The sequence below is a fragment of the Dendroctonus ponderosae genome, unplaced genomic scaffold (assembly GCF_020466585.1).
Source record: "Dendroctonus ponderosae isolate FM_Combo_2020 unplaced genomic scaffold, Dpon_F_20191213v2 Dpon_F_20191213_7, whole genome shotgun sequence".
NCBI lineage: Eukaryota > Metazoa > Arthropoda > Insecta > Coleoptera > Curculionidae > Dendroctonus > Dendroctonus ponderosae.
This window is the reverse complement of record NW_026018916.1, coordinates 11,733,297-11,749,348: the sequence shown is the minus strand read 5'-3', so window position 1 is coordinate 11,749,348 and position 16,052 is coordinate 11,733,297. Positions and strand designations below refer to the sequence as shown.

General features: G+C 33.9%; 3 protein-coding genes across 6 annotated transcripts in view; 1 reads left to right on the top strand and 2 right to left on the bottom strand.

The window, feature by feature from the left end:
- The first annotated feature begins 285 nt into the window (after positions 1–285).
- Positions 286–6,891, top strand: LOC109543166 (KAT8 regulatory NSL complex subunit 3). Of its 4 annotated transcripts, none has more exons than XM_048668145.1 (13): positions 286–617; positions 680–1,107; positions 2,472–2,733; positions 2,794–3,073; positions 3,183–3,295; positions 3,403–3,587; positions 3,650–3,797; positions 3,849–4,035; positions 4,088–4,153; positions 4,604–4,738; positions 5,326–5,556; positions 5,629–5,858; positions 6,258–6,891. In XM_048668145.1, exons 1-13 carry the CDS (start codon positions 564–566, stop codon positions 6,690–6,692), a joined length of 2,754 nt encoding a protein of 917 aa, XP_048524102.1. In that variant the 5' UTR covers positions 286–563; the 3' UTR covers positions 6,693–6,891. The 4 variants fall into 4 exon arrangements, with proteins under 4 accessions (XP_048524102.1, XP_019768295.2, XP_019768296.2 ...); XM_019912736.2 differs by having other exon boundaries at positions 4,088–4,420; positions 4,628–4,738; XM_019912737.2 differs by having other exon boundaries at positions 4,088–4,420; positions 5,419–5,556.
- Positions 6,892–7,340: 449 nt separating this feature from the next.
- Positions 7,341–8,961, bottom strand: LOC109543168 (high affinity copper uptake protein 1). Its single transcript, XM_019912739.2, has 4 exons — positions 8,804–8,961; positions 7,771–7,898; positions 7,642–7,713; positions 7,341–7,582 (listed from the first exon to the last, which is right to left on the bottom strand). The coding sequence occupies exons 1-4, from the start codon at positions 8,813–8,815 to the stop codon at positions 7,378–7,380; spliced, it is 417 nt and encodes a 138-aa protein (XP_019768298.1). The 5' UTR covers positions 8,816–8,961; the 3' UTR covers positions 7,341–7,377.
- Positions 8,962–9,412: 451 nt separating this feature from the next.
- Positions 9,413–16,052, bottom strand: part of LOC109543136 (programmed cell death protein 4) — an 8,756-nt gene continuing 2,116 nt past the window's right edge. Inside the window, exons 2-7 of the mRNA XM_019912685.2 lie at positions 12,830–13,192; positions 12,554–12,773; positions 11,855–12,137; positions 11,497–11,777; positions 10,936–11,153; positions 9,413–10,318 (exon numbers count right to left, since the gene is read on the bottom strand). Coding sequence (XP_019768244.1) covers positions 10,177–10,318; positions 10,936–11,153; positions 11,497–11,777; positions 11,855–12,137; positions 12,554–12,773; positions 12,830–13,035 — 1,350 coding nt within the window. The 5' untranslated portion in view covers positions 13,036–13,192 and the 3' untranslated portion in view covers positions 9,413–10,176. The remainder of the gene's footprint in view (positions 10,319–10,935; positions 11,154–11,496; positions 11,778–11,854; positions 12,138–12,553; positions 12,774–12,829; positions 13,193–16,052) is intronic.

The window sequence follows — 16,052 nt, the reverse complement described above, 5'->3', positions numbered from 1 at the left end:
AACTTGAAAGACAAAACTAATAAAAAATCTCAAAATTAAATAAAACAAATGAATGACACAAACATATCGCTACAATTCCTTTGCGTGCATCTTGTTTTAATTTTCAAATGGCTATAAAAATTACTTTCGCACAACGATTATAACGAATAATACTACATTGCGATTGGGCATTTTTTTAAATAAAAACAAAATTAAATTTGCCTGTGCAAAGCAATCCTACGCCCGACGTCTACGTTGCCAAATTGTAAGCATCAAACTAACTGAGTGACCACGTGATGACCACAAAGTGACAACCTCTGTGATCTGTGGTCGCGTCGTGTCAACGATAGTCAACGCAGATAAAAAATTGCTAACAATTCACAAATAAAAAAAAGAAAAACAACAAAACAAACGTGAGAGGTTTTGAAAATAAAGCCTTAGTTAAGGTAGCAGAAAAGATCAGTATTTTTCTGCTCTCTGTGATTTATCCACACAGTGTCAGTGTGTGTTTTCACTTAAACTTGGTGCTCCCTGGTTACTGAAATATCTGGCGTATACTAGTGTGTTAAAAAATTACAAAAGTGATGCTGCCAGTATCTTCATACAGTGAAACAAGCGCTCAAAATTATCCTTTAGAGGTATCCTTCCTGTGGTCTCATATTTCGTAACATTTGTTAATGGTTTTGAATTGATAATATAGCTGACATCAAAGAAAAGTGCTTTTATCCAACAGTATCAAGAACAGCATTCAACAGAAACAATGGTTATCGAAAACGAACCAGCTAAGTACACTTATCCAATACAGATCACAAATCCATTCGAAAGAGAGACTTGGGCAATCTCTACTGATCACTGCTATGCAAGACCCTGGAATTGGAGACCAGAATCTTCGTTTTTAAAACCAACGAAAACACTATTTGTGCCAAAGGACAATACCACAAGGCCATTATTTGGTATAACATCTGTAAAAAATGTAGATGATTGTATTGATGTAGAAGCTGTCCCAGAGCTGCCCACTCCAATTTATGATATGCAGAGGGCTACAAATCTAATGGATGAATGTGAAAAACACTCCATTTTATGTAGGAATAGCAGTGATGATTATATTTGGGAAGAAAAAATTGACAAGTAAGTTTCTCTACAGCTAAAAGATTATCAGTCTTTAAGTATTGCAATTTGTGATTAATTATAGTTACCTTTCCCAATATTCCGCTAACATTAACTTCTTTAAATGGAGTTCTTATTAGCCCAAGTAATTGGCCAAGTAAAAACAAATTACTTACTCACAGCAGCAACTTGCATTCTTAGAGCATGCCTTATTCTGAACACCCATAACTCCCTAAGTTTTTCAATTTCTAATTTATTTAAGTTTCTGAGCGTTCAATAAACTATTATGCTAAATTCACAGCTTTGCTTTGTTGCACGTGTGCACACAGTCAGTAGGTTCAGTAGGTACTCCTATTTAGACCATCATAATATTAAACGCACAACTAGTAAGAAACGGGTGAGCACATTAAAAAAAATTACCAGAATGACTTCTTTCGACATCACTGTCGAAAGCACTATAATCGCCTTTTTTATTGACCATACATTCTCATATTCTAAGCATTTGCCTGTAATTTTTTTCAGATCTATGCTCTATGTTTACAAAAATCTTATTTATCCATGTTTTCTGCTGTTGCCATCAATGGAAATTTCACTTTAATTCATTTCTCTAACAATCATTTAATTTCGACGATTTTATTTATCTTAAGCAAAGATAAGTTTATTAGATTAAGGCAGTCCTGGCATTGAATGGTTTCCACTACTTTACGGTTTACATTCATTATCGATTTTGAACTCTCTGTGAAAAACTAAACTTTCTTGATTAAATGCTAGTCAGAAAGGAAGGAACCAAGAGGTAAAAGCTTAAAAAACGAAAAGGATTGGTTGTTTTATAGCATTATTAAAAATGATACTCATACACCCAGGAAAAATATTTTATCTTTAAAGAATTTTTTCTATCATATCTCATACTGTTAAACGTGGTCCAATTATTGCACAGTTTTGAATTTTAAATTTAAATTATTTCAATTAAAGTAATGTTAAACCCAAATTCAATTAGCTAGACATAAAGTAGGTACATAAATTAATTCGCATTCAGTTTTATTTGCTCTCTAGTACGAAAGCTGCACTTACAACCCACGTTCAATCTGCAGGACCAATTATTTCTAAAACATTAAACTTTTAATGACGATAATCTACTTAAGTCTCTAAGCCGAAGTTGCACATATTCCGGATTGCTAATTCGGAAGTTGTGAAATGATTCAACACGAAAAGTTACTTGAAAGTTTTTATTTGAAAGATAATACTGCATAATATTCCAGTCACTTAATAAAGAAAATAACTAAAAAATCACTCTCACACTAGTATTTATGGTGTCTCAGATCGTGATTTAATGTGTGTAGCAGAAAGTAATAGTTTAAGAAATTTGTAATTCGTCTCTTAAACAGATCAAACTGGACCAATTCGCAAAATCGCCTCTTTACTGGTTTTGTCAGTGTTCTAAATAACTTTTACGTGGGCAAAATGACCTATTCTGGTATGAAAAACGAGCCAGTGCTTCGAAGAACCATAATAGACAAAGCGGTGCAAAGGGTGCGCCGTTTATTTAATACAGTGTCTTACGACACAAAGCTTCTGCAATGGATTCACCAACTATTACTCGACAATTTAGATCAGCAAAACTTATCGTCATACTTTGATATTTTGCAGGTAATAATTTATTTTATATCTGAAATGAAAAAAATTCCACACTTGCATTATCGATTTTAGACTTTGAAATCGAAAGTTCCCAAATTTGTGGAAAAGCTGTTGAACACCCCAATTTCTGGCAGTCGCACGGGGCCTTTAAGCAATGAGAACTTGCTGCAGTTAATGAAAAAACCATGGGATCCGATAGAAATCAGCTTAGCGCAGGATAAACCGAAAAGATTACCTTCAAGTCCAGTACTGGTTCTCATGCCTTGTTCTCCAAGTGTGTCAAAAAGAAATTTTAAGTGGATGGCATTGTTATCGAATTTGGGACAAGTTGTATCAGTACCAACTAATTTTGGTAATCTAGTGCAATAATAGTAGAATATTTGGCATTCGAATTATGGACCATTCAAACAGCAAATCGAAATTTATGTATAAAAACTAACCGAGTTTTTTTATTTACATAGGATCTGGCAGTCACAGATTGACTATGACTAACCTCATCGATCAAATGTTTTCCTTGGCAAGAGGAAAGGTTCAGGAAGTTAGGGAAAATTATGCAGGAAGACATATAATTTTGGTAAGCAACTTGGCCAGAACGAATTTATCAATTTAGTTCAACTTGCACAAATCCCCAATCAAAATCCGATTTCTAATTAGCAAATTAATGTACTAATTCAACTTCAGGTTGGAGTTGGTGCCGGCGCAACTTTGGCCATTCAAGTCGCTCAAGTTGAAAACGTTTTCTGTGTTATAAGTTTAGGTTTTTCAATGCTAACAGCTGAAGGACGACGAGGAGATCCTGATGATGGGTTGCTAGAATTACAGTGCCCTGCGCTGTTTGTCATTGGACAGTTTTCCAGTACTTCTTTGTAAGTTTTTTTTGGGTACATGGTTAATTAGAGCGTATCAGTTACAATTATTATTATTTCAGCCAAGAAGATATGGAAGGCCTTAGAGAGCGGATGCGTTTTGAAACAGGGCTAATAGTAGTTGGTTCAGCTGATAACAATCTGATCATTAATAAAAAGAAAAAACGAGAGGAAGGCATTACGCAGGGTATTGTTGATCGGTGTATAATTGTAAGGCTTTTTATAAGTAAAAACAGAACATACAAATTACGTATTTTGTAGGACGAAATCGGAGAATTTATCAGCAGCCTCATTTTATCGCCTTATCCGCCTCAAGTGAGACAGTCTTCCAATAATATACCATCTGACGCACAGAAGAAGGGAAAGTCAGAAAGAAAACGTTTCAATTCGAATACTAGCTCGGTCGAAAGTGAGCCTCCCTCTCCAACGCCACGCATTACGCGGCCAGGTAATTAACGCAGAAACCGCGGCAATCTTAGTGAGAACATTTGGATTTTCAGTTGGACGACCCGCAGGTAAAACCAAGTGTAAACTCGAAGCTAAATGGGCCGCGCAAGTAGCCCAAGGTACTACTCCTACCACTAACTCTAATAATACTTCATCTTTATCCTCTGGTGTTAATTCCTCTCCTCTCACCTCCACTGAGGCTGCTTCGGCCGTTGATCGTCCCGTTTCCCCATCACATAACTTTAATACTTCATCCCAAAAAATTGACGATCTTCAGACTGGCATAACTCGAAAGATGCGTGTTTTAAAACCAATTACATCTGGGGAAACGCAGGGCAAAACGAGCCAAAAGATAACTAGAGGAGAACACGGAGGATCAGAACAAGGTCAGACATGAGCGTAGGCTTTCTTAATGGTGTTGTCTCAAATAACTTCTAAAACAATTGTCTAACACGCATTGGCATGTCTACGTGCTTTACGGATGTTTTTTTTATAATTTCTATCTAACTCTTATTGCTGCTTACATAAAACCTTTGTAGTTTGAACCTAACAAATGTTTTCAAATATAGCTAGATTGCAAGCCTATAATTTAGGTAGAAATCTCATACCTGGCGGCCAATTATCTACTCTCCTCCAAGGCGGTATCAAGACAATTCCTCCTGCTGTGCAACCAAAACATGGAAGTACATCATCGACCATCAAAGGTAAAAATGTTTTTCTTGTATCTGGTTTTTAAAGCGTATAATGCGTAGATGCAATATTCATTGGGGAAGTCACAGGACGTAAAATACATTTGTTAATACAACTGAAAGTTATTATGAAAATCCTTATACACAAAAATAATTTGCATATGAATTTGAATGAGAATGAAAGTTTGTCAAAACTACCCTTTTCATAGAGCAGCTGAGAAATTCGCATCTTTCGTTTTCACAAATCTTGAAATAACTCAATTATTGTTATTGTATTTATACAATGTATAATACATTAACAAAAAGTGTTTGAACTGTGCTTGATTTTCATACTTGTCGAATAATGTATGTCCAAAATTCAGCGTGCGAAAGCAAGTGTTATGTTGGACTAAATGCTTAAAATCGCGGATCATCGCAAGAGTTAAAATCATTTGCAAGAGTTCTCCTGCATATTTAATTGATATAATTCTCCAAGTTTAAGGAAGGAGTTTATGTTCCATACTTTTTTTTAAATTTCGTAAAATACGCTATCTGTTAGAATTGAAATTTCACATTTAAAATAACCCAACTGACTGATATAAAATGTATTTTTGTTTGTTTAGTACTTGAAAATGTGCAGTTGTCAAGTCAGGCCTCCGCTAAACTAATTTCGAACTCAAACAGCCGTACAATTGATCTATCTAAAATTGGTTTAGGCCAACGAACGTCCGGTAGCATTATGATTCTCCCGGACGGCAAGTTGAAGACGGTAGCTACCAGTAGAGCTGTACCGATGAAGACTAGCACGGGTAGCCCAATTATTGTTTCAATGTCTGGGAAAGCACAGCCGAAAAGTAACGCAACTGAATCAATATTATTCTGCACTAAGTTAGCTCTCTGTTTATTAACGAGCGTTTAATTTTTAGCAACTCAATTTGTTACCACCAAAAAACATGATAGCCCAAAGCCAACTGTGAAGCGCCATACATTGGTCCCGTTTACACAGCCAATGAAGGCAAGTTTGCCACCCCCTACAAATCTAACGACTCAGGACATAATGGATTTGCCTATTATATTTGCTGATGATAATCAAGTTATAGATCCGAATGTACCAACTGATTTATCCACTACTAGTACTACCACACAGCCCAATCAGGTAAGATTGACTCGTATTTTTTAAAGATTTGCAAGATCGACACAGAAACATTGTCAATTTCAACATCAATAAGTCTAAATTTGTCTTTTTGTCAGGGTTTTCCTTGCCAAATAACAGTCTATAATATAATGTGTTTCCTCAAAAAGAAAATGCGGATTTTGACTATCCACAAATTTAAAAAAATCACTATGTATTTGTTTTTGAAAATTCCTGGATTTGCAGTTTTGTGTTAAACCCAAATTCGAAATCGATCGCTTTATTACAGATGAAATTTAATGTTTTATACCATTTTATCATTAATTTATTATTACGATAGCAACAATAGATGTGCAATTGTTTGAATACCTAGGAATTTCGAATAATTTGAAATAGTAACTGATATATTTTTTCTTCTTTAAGATCAATGACCATTTATTTCAAGCAACCAAGTTTATATCGCCAACTCCAACCAATAAATTTGTAATCGTTAATAAACCAGCATCGGGTCTGAACAATTTGATTGTATCACCTTCAACGTTAAAGAGGCCAAACCAAGTTCCACTTGCTAAACAACCAACAAAGTATACCAAAATAATTCTCTCGAAAAAATCGGTGGAACCCATAATTGGAAGAGTGCCAAACAGCAGTCCACAAAGCATTTTAAATACATGCGGTGAGGAGGCAATTGACTTGGAAAATGAATTAATGGCCACTGCTGTGCCTAAGCCTGGCTTGTCAATGGAGAAGAGACCCTTAAATATAATCACTAAAAAGGGAAATTTTGATCTTAATGAGCAAATATTTATGGATGATGATGATCCTGATTATGTGCCTCCAAAGAATTTAAAATTGTAGAAATTTATTTACCAGTTTCCAAATAAGCACCATTAAAGTCACGTGCAAAATGTAAAATATTCCAAAGGTTTAAAACCTCAAAATGCGTGCCAAAGGAGCACAATGTTTTGTTTTCATGTGGATTTTTCTTCTTGTGGATCTCATGTTTGTTTTTTAGAAAAAGTTATATAGTTACTACATGAATATAAGTTTAGTCAAAGAAATGTGTTTTACTTCGCCCGAGTAATAAACCGACAAGCGTGTAAAAACAATTAAGTGATATCAGGAGAGATCAATTAGAACAGTCACGCAATCTTCAATTGTAGAGTGAACTGTGAATTTATAATTAAAACTGCAATCATCAGATTTTTATAATTTAATTAATTTAAATGACGCTTTAGAATAAGAATTACATTGAAATAATTAGCAGGAAAGTAAAATTGCAAATGAAAGAACAACTAAAGGAATTAACGTCGGTTACTTATGAAGAATCGAAACGACTAAAATAAAGAAATACTTTGCAATTAAAAGTTTGCATGCGTATATTCGTCTTAGTGCTATCTGATTGGGTGCAAGCATGGGTATATTATACTGAGTAATTTCATACACACTTTAACTTGTTTTTTTTAAATGTATGAAAAATTCCGATCATCGAATGAAAACCACCTATTCCAGTAATATCGCTTTATATGGGTTTTTTGTACTATCATGAGCAATGGTCATCGGTTACACTACTTAGAACGGGAGTTCGCCAACCAAAAACAAAATAGCCACATACCAATCCCATCACAACAGATATGCATAGCCATGCATTATAGGTCATGAAAATCAGCATCAGAAAGTAACTGAAAGTGGCTTGAACTCCATGGAACATTGTCTGGATCAGATGAGATTTACTCAGTATCGTCAACCTGGAAAATAGTGAATTATTTGAAACTGTGTATTACTTAAGAGTTAGTTTCGAACTTACTCAGTAAATCTATCATCTCCGGAAGCTGCATTCTTCTGTCGAATGCTGATGGCTGTTGAGATCAAATGTGTTCTGCGGATTAGCAAATGTAATTAAGTTATTAGAACATTAATAGAATTTAAAACAAACCTGTAAAATTTAAGAGCTTCATAGCCGAAAGCCAAAGCATATATGGCAATCATTGAACCTATCAGTCCACCAATGGAGTTAAATTTCCATTGTGAAAACAGAACGGTACCACTTGTTGAGAAAAAAAACTAAAATTTCCAAATAAAATAAACAATTGCAAATTCTTCATAATTACATGAGTACATATATAATATACTTTAAATTATACAAAGGATTTTCAACACAAAGTTTTTTTTTATTTAGTTACCTACTATTTTTAACACACGAAATACAAGGGTTACGTGGAAAATATTTTTTTGGCTCAATTTATTTGCATAATTATACAGGACCAATTATATATTAATTATATAACATATAATTAATAACCACTTTTACTTAAAATTCACTTGTAAAAAATATAACAGATTTATTTAACACTTATTAAAGCACAACACAAGTAGCACTTGAGGCACGTTTACAAATCGGTTTTAAATTCTTTACGATCAACTTTAATCGCGCTAGTATTAGATTGAAATAAAGTATTCTATTAATGATAACAGGGTAAAACTCGGTTTTGTAGTTTTAAAAATGTTGCCTCAACAGATTTGTATTTTTAATGACGCAATAGAAAAATGTGCGCAATTGCAGTTTTATATAAATCAGCGCCCATTTATTCCGAATTATTAAGAAGTGCAATTATACCAAATAAAATAATAAATATAGTTATTTAATTCAAGAATCGACGTTTAAATTGTTGCACTTTGCTATGCGGCCCCGTGTATATCGTTAGGAGTAATATTATTATCATCTTCGAACAGTAATCAAAGCCATGAGTATATTTGCTGAAATCTTATGTGGATGTGTTTCCCAATAAATGATGGTTCATTCAAACTTTTCAGGTGGTTAAATAATAGACGAGACGTATTTAATACTACTTGATCTTGATTTGAAATTGAACAAATTTAATAAACATTATTATTGTTATTATTAGTTTCAGCTTTGGAGTCCATTTTGATACTACTACTACTACTTGATACACTTTTGAATTACTTACAGACATTTCCATGTTCGATCATTCAGTGAGTTTACCGTATCACTATCCAACCTATGATAACCCTAAATAAAAAATTTTAGAAGACACTAAGCGTACAATGGATAGTCAAACTCGCAGGCCAATTGCAAACAGAGCACGTAGCTTTGTTATAGATAATTAATTTTAAATTCCTTATCGCACTGTTATCAATCTTTTATAATGATAGCAAATACTTACCGTACTGGCATACCAGATGAAAAAACTCTGATTAAGGATATTATTTAATGTCTTGTTAAAAATTCTGTATAAGTCGACAGAAGCGTATAATCACAAAAACTGTAAGAACGGAAAAATAGCAATAGGGTGTGACTAAGAATTAAGCGCTTCCTAGTAAATTAAATTTTAAAACCATTAAAAATATCAAATTTAACACACACATGTCAATTATATTTTTGGGATGACTCAACGATTTTTTTTTGATTTTTTTTTAGTTAAATTTATAATACAATATAACTTGTTTTATAAAATTTAACTTAAACCTCTACCTTCATTGGATTGTATGTAAAAACATATTTGCGTTTCTTTGAAAGCAGTGTTGGAAAAAACGAATTGCAAAACAAAACAAAAATGTTCCTAAATCGTAATAATCTTTATTTCATTATATGATAAACATGTACAAAAAAGCTTAAACGAACCTACACGTTTACTAAATCATACCAAGAAATGAAATAAAAATCTTACATATAAATGCATGGAAACTACCAAAAAGAACTAGGCAACCATGTTGGTGTTTAGAAATACACAACATTTTACATCCTTGCAGATCAATGGTACGTTCGAGTAGTACCAATAATAATTGATATCAAATAGCATATAAATTTTAATTAAATGATCTGACTAAAAACTGCACATAACTAATAATCAGTATAATTTTTTTTTCGTTCTATTGCAACCGAGATTAATACGCATTCGCATACCCAAATCAACAAGGCCAACAAGTAAATTGAAAAATGCTTAGATAAAAAAAAATGCTACATCAAGATGTAGTTGAATTAGCTACTAAAGAACCAGTAAATTCGTTTACCTCAACTTTCAAAGTGTAAAAGCAACGATGAAACCGTAGTTTCAGATTTAAGTAAATATTTTGAGAATTTCAAGTCGCTTGCAAATTATTATTATTTTTATTATATTATTTATCAAATTATCTGAGAGCGCGCTTTCTACCAATGACGGATGCTATATGATACTAAATCATAAAAGGTATAAGCAAAGAAATCCACACACATACTCAAAGAACGTATTTTCTGTTAATAACACTGAAAAGAAAAGACCTGCAGGATATTTTTGCATGTTACTCTAGAATAAGTGGCTGGGTGGAACTACCTTTGTGTATTTTAGTATTCATGGGATTTATTGAATTTTTCTTTGGTCACGAAGTGATCACCTTCGGACACAAAACGCTTACGTCCTCTTGACGGAAATCTAGCAATGATGTTATCAGTCAAAAATCCCTCATTACGACAGAGGTCGATAAATCTAAAACAAAAAATTATGTCACCGATTGATCGCAATACTTAACACTCAAAAATAGTGGAGAATTTATTTCTGCAGAATGTCTACTTAAGTTGTAACCATATTTAGACTCGAAAAATCTAGAAACAAATTTCGAAAATTTTCTAAAACCTGACCCTTGGCATGAATTTAACTTAAATAATTTAAATATACTTTTGAATTCTGGGCAACTGTTGGAAAAGGTTTAAAAAAATTAATATACTATGGAAGCATTTTAAGTTTTAGATCATGCAAATCTTTTTATGAAGAATAACTATTTTTCTGAAAACGGATAATAAAAAGTTGTCTATTATAAGTAATAACGACCAGTTTATCCGAAAAACCGCCGCTAGGCTTTAAAGTGTTTTACTAAAATACAAAGAGCTTCTCAAACTATTAATATACATATTTTCAAAAATTTATGTAAAATATATTATATGATTCTTTTAGCACAATTAGAAATAGTATACCTGCTTTTCTTTTTTATATTATTTTTACCGGCCTGAGTGTTGTTTAAAGACCAAAAATCCTATTATCCAAATTATTCGAAATCAAGTATCGAATTGGATTTACTTTGATTATCAGTGAATAAACAGGCTTACCTGTCCAAAATAACGTAGGCCAGAGGAACATCCATGCAAATATCGGCTAAATCATCAAACACGCGGAAAAATCCTCTCTCCAACTGATCGCGAGTAATTAAAACACGAGCATCAAAAGCTTTTAGAAGGCTACAAATGGCTTTTTCGCTGGTTTCACCATTTGCTTCTAAAGCCATAACGATGGCTTCGTATACCAATTCATGGTGGAAATGGGGAACCTATAAAACCAAACATTATTGTTTATTATCAATTATGTGAACAAAATATGGAATGAAAAAGTAGCCAAAAAATAAAATGTCGTCAGTTCCATTTCCTTCATTTTAACTGATGATTAACATATTTTCTCAACTTTAGAAACAAAATAACCACCTTAACTATACATTCTATAGATGCCAAAGAAAATTTAGCGCTGTTTCTACATACATATAATACACCTTACAAATTAATTTGGAGAGACCGTTTCCAGCGCGTTTTTTACCAAGAAATTTGCAATTAAACAGCGTACACGCAGTCCATTACAAAATAAATTTTGGCATAATAATAAAATCCCGAGTAACTTACTTCCAAATCCTTTAAACATCGCGAAGCCTCTTCAACGTCACCGGAGGACACAAATTCTTGAAGAAGCAGCGACATTTGCCGAGTCAACGCTTGAACAGGGCGAAGAGGACCCCCAACGCCCCACACATTATCTAAACGTACTAGGCCGTGTTCCATAGAGAGAAGCGTACCGGCATGAACTAGAGTTTCCCGGAAGATACGATCATCGCTTTTTTCTTTCACATCAATGATGAAGCGTGGTGGGATGCAATCATCCGCAATGGCACGTGCTATAAAATTGCCTAAAACATAAACTTAATTAGCGTCCCTTGACCATTAATAAAAAAACACTTGATTTGAAGATGCCCATGATACCTACCAAGGACGGTAGGGGCATCAGGAATATCCAGTATCAAGTCATTCATGTTAGCAAGGAGATTTTCAAATGCCTTGACAATGTCTGATTCAGACAAAACATATCCATACAGATCAGAAATCAGCACGGATGTTAGCTCTCTATGCGAAGGCTTATGATCCATTGCTATCTCAATAGCTTGTTGTGCGAAAACACTTCTGCGGTTTACAGGTATAATTTCCAGTACTGATTGTATAACTTCTTGGATATCATTACTTTCAAAGAACTCGAGAATTATGGGTTCACTCTAAGAACAATACAAAATTAGACAACTTCAATACAAACTAGACTTCATTCAATTCGTATTTTCGTATTCAAATGTCCCCAGCAAAAGAGCCGAAACAATATTTATCTGATATTGAACAAGTTATCTTGGGGATTCGCTCTGGAATGTGGTAAGAACATAGAACTTTTTTTAGCTACCAAACTTTCGGCTATTAATTTTTTGCCCTCATCAGCGATTGAAAAATTACAAATTGAGATATGGAGCTATGGGACCGTGTGAAGCAATAAACCTACAGACAGATGAAAACATATTCATTGCATATTGTTCAATTTCGAAGGTCTGAGAACCCTCTAGAATTTCCATTTTTTCTGGGTTCTGACATTCGAAATTGAACAAAATGCAGAAAGTACGTTTCCGTCTGTTGTACTTGTACCAACCTTTTTCCTCAAGTCCGCATTTGAAACTTCCGGCACTACTGCCTTCAGTTCAATATCAGTACCATCCAATTCAGAGTCGAAGTTGGGATCATTCACGTCTTCGATATCTTCTAGCAACTCAGAACCGGGTTTTCCCCAGACTCCTTTGCCTCCGGCACCGCCTTTCTTGGGCAAACCCCGTCCATAACCATTGCGCGATCGACGACTGTTTTTCCAAGACCTGAATTATTTATTGAAAATAATGAACACATTTGGAAGAACTTGCAGTAAACTAACCTGGGCTTGTGAATGAAAGACAACGTATTAGCATTGTTTTCTTTGCTATTCTGACGATGAACTTTTTTGGATTTACGCCGGGTTGCGACCTCCACTGGTGCAGAAGCATTTTCTTTAGCTGCGGCCATTTCCCTTTCCACAACCTTCTCGATGTCTTCTTCTATTGCCACGGTGTCAATGGCAATGTCTCCGCGATCTTTAGCCATTCTGGCTGCCTTCGACCTTAGTTATCCTCAATAAGGTATTACAGCCAAATGCAAAAGTGAACCAGAAAGGCAAGAGAAAATCCGTTTAGGATAATGTTTCGGCGAAAATATCCAAGTTTCGTACGTAGGCTTAAGAACAGTGGCAAAACGATATAATCTGCAATATAAAAACACTATTTGATTATTATCGTTCATATCATATCAGTCTCTTCTAGATTAGGATGTGGATTGAAAGTACATACTTAATTGTTCTTGCATGTTTACACGGGAATTTATAACAAGCTAATATATTACCGCATAAACTAATTTACTTGAAATATTTACAAGGTTTAGCAAAAATGTGCACGTTTCCTGCTGGGACATGTACATTTCACTGCTTGCATTAAATTTAATTTAAGTTTCCACTGCAAAAGCAGTAAAAAGCATGTAAGCGATATAGTTGCACCTGAAAAGCATTAAACTTAGACATTTATGCAAAATAACCAAAATAATCAACCTGGAAATAATAATGAATGCAAAATTTGTCAATGTTAAGCAATTGTAAACACCGTCACTAATTATTGCGCAGTGCGAAATAAACGATAGCGTTGGAAATATTTACAAATATTCACGTTAGCTTTATTAATAAGCCTTAAGGTTAATTTAAAATCCTATTAATTAGAATTAATTAAAGGCGCGTTGGATAAAAATGCATTATGTATGTGTTATTAGGCAAAACATATTCGTTGTGTAATGGATACAGGGAAGATCTGTATGAAAAGCATTAGCACGTTTTTCGGAAAATTAGTCTGTTCGCGCTGTTATTTAATTTTATCTCATGGAGTTGAGGATGCTCACAGGGGTCTCAATTGTGCATTGATTGTCGAGTATGTTGTTTTCTATATTCTTTGTATCACCCATTCGTACACTAAGCGTTTTATTCTCTGTAATTTAGAGGCCCTGATGATGACTGAACAAGTCGAAAGGGCGAGGCTAAATGTACCTTTGAAGGCTTGAAAAAGTCCGTTAATTGCACACTTCAATACAAAAAAGACCGATTCTTTGATTTAATGGGAAGCTTAAAGCTTAGGTTGAGCTGGGAAGTAGGCTTTGCGAAGGACCGGAGCTCCGCGGAGCACACTTTGAGTAACGCTGCTCTAAAGCAGGGGTGAGCAACTTTTTTACATCAACGGGTCAATTTAAATTTAAAAAATTTTTGGCGAGCCGCACATAAAGTAACACTATCTTCCAAACTTTATTTATACACACAGGCATTAGAATAAAAAAATTTAAAATGAAAAAAAAATTGATTTTATATACAGATTTCAATGTACAAAATAAAACCAAACAAGAAAAAAAGAAATTTTTACTGCGCAATTTGACACTGTTTTCAAACATGTTGATCAATATCAGCCGGAATTGATGCGGGAGCTACACATACGCACCTTTCTAATCGTGTATCACTCAGTCTTGATCGGTGATCATTTTTGATTTATTTCATGGTTGTAAATAATTGATCGGAAACATATTTAAGTACTTCCGAACAGAGACACCATTTGCTTTGCATTTTCGGTCAAAAGCGGAAATTTCTCAAGGCTCACATAAGATTTATAAAAAATTTCGATATTTACTGAGCAGAATATATTTTATAAATCCGTATTCTGCATGTCAATCACTTCCATTTGAAAGTCTTATACTGTATCTCGTCGCAAAAAATCGTACAGACGCGGCGCGTTGGTTTTGCATGTTTGAACAACTCGTCACAAAAAATTGATTTGGTTTAGTATGTACAACCATTTTATTATAATTAATTTTAAATCAATATATTGATGGGAGGAAGTCGATAAAATAAGTTCAATCTTAGAAATGCTGGCGGGCCGCAAATACATGTTTAACGGGCCGCTTGTCGTTAACCCCTGCTCTAGAGAGTCTAGACAATCACCCGCTAAAGTTTGGCTACATACTTAAATAACACCCTGTATGTACCTGCCATTTTTTCTTTTATAATTTCTTTTTTCAGAAGCAATTGAACATCTGATACTAACTCGAAAACTGACTCAATTTTTAAATAAAAATAGCTAAATATTTGAAAGCCTTTACTTTCGCAGAATAGATTCTTCGTGAATTAGTGATAACGCTTCAGAATACGCAAAGGGTAAACAAGATGTTATATACCTAATGGGTTTATTTAAATGTGTGAAACGCTGCCTATAAAAATCAAATTAAGTATAATAAAAAAATACCATATCTATTCAAAATACATACTTCAACCTAAGTATAAGTTACACTCGAAAAATGTAGAATATTCGCGTGGCCCCATTGATTTAATGAGAAAGCTACACCTACGCTACTGATAAAAAGTTTGATTAACTAGTTAGTTTTGTTATTGTAACATGTTAATTTATAATTTCTCTGCAAATTAATACAAAATCTGAAAAGAAAATGCAGTCAGTTAATTCATAGTAGTTTTTAGATGATGATGTCTCATATCACTCTCGTGTAATAAAGATCGTCGTTTTTCTATTAAAGTTGGCTTACGAGATACTGAACCTGTTATGTATGCATGTATAAAATGCAAAAACGATACTATTTTTTATATACTACAGTAAAGTCTGCTTATAGTGAACTTTCGGTTAAAACGAACTTTTTTCCTTTAATTGAAACGTCGTCCATAAAGACCAACGTATTTTTTTACTGGTTATAACGATCCCGTTTATAACAAACTTCCGGATATAACGATCACTTTTTAGATTATTTGTATATTCACTTTCCGTTTATAACGAACTTCCACGCCCAGCAACACGAATCGTGCGGAGTTGTTTATATTAGTGAGAGCGAAAAACAGGTAGTGACTTGTTGTTTTTTGCCGCGTTATGTTTGTAAATCGTTTTAGAATTCAAAAACAAAAATGCAAAGCTTTTTCACTAAATGAAAAGTACGAGATTATTAACAAAATATGGAGTAAAGCAGAGTGACATGTGTAAGGAATTAGCACTTGGAAAGTCTACTGTTGCAACAATATTGAAAAACAGAGAAAA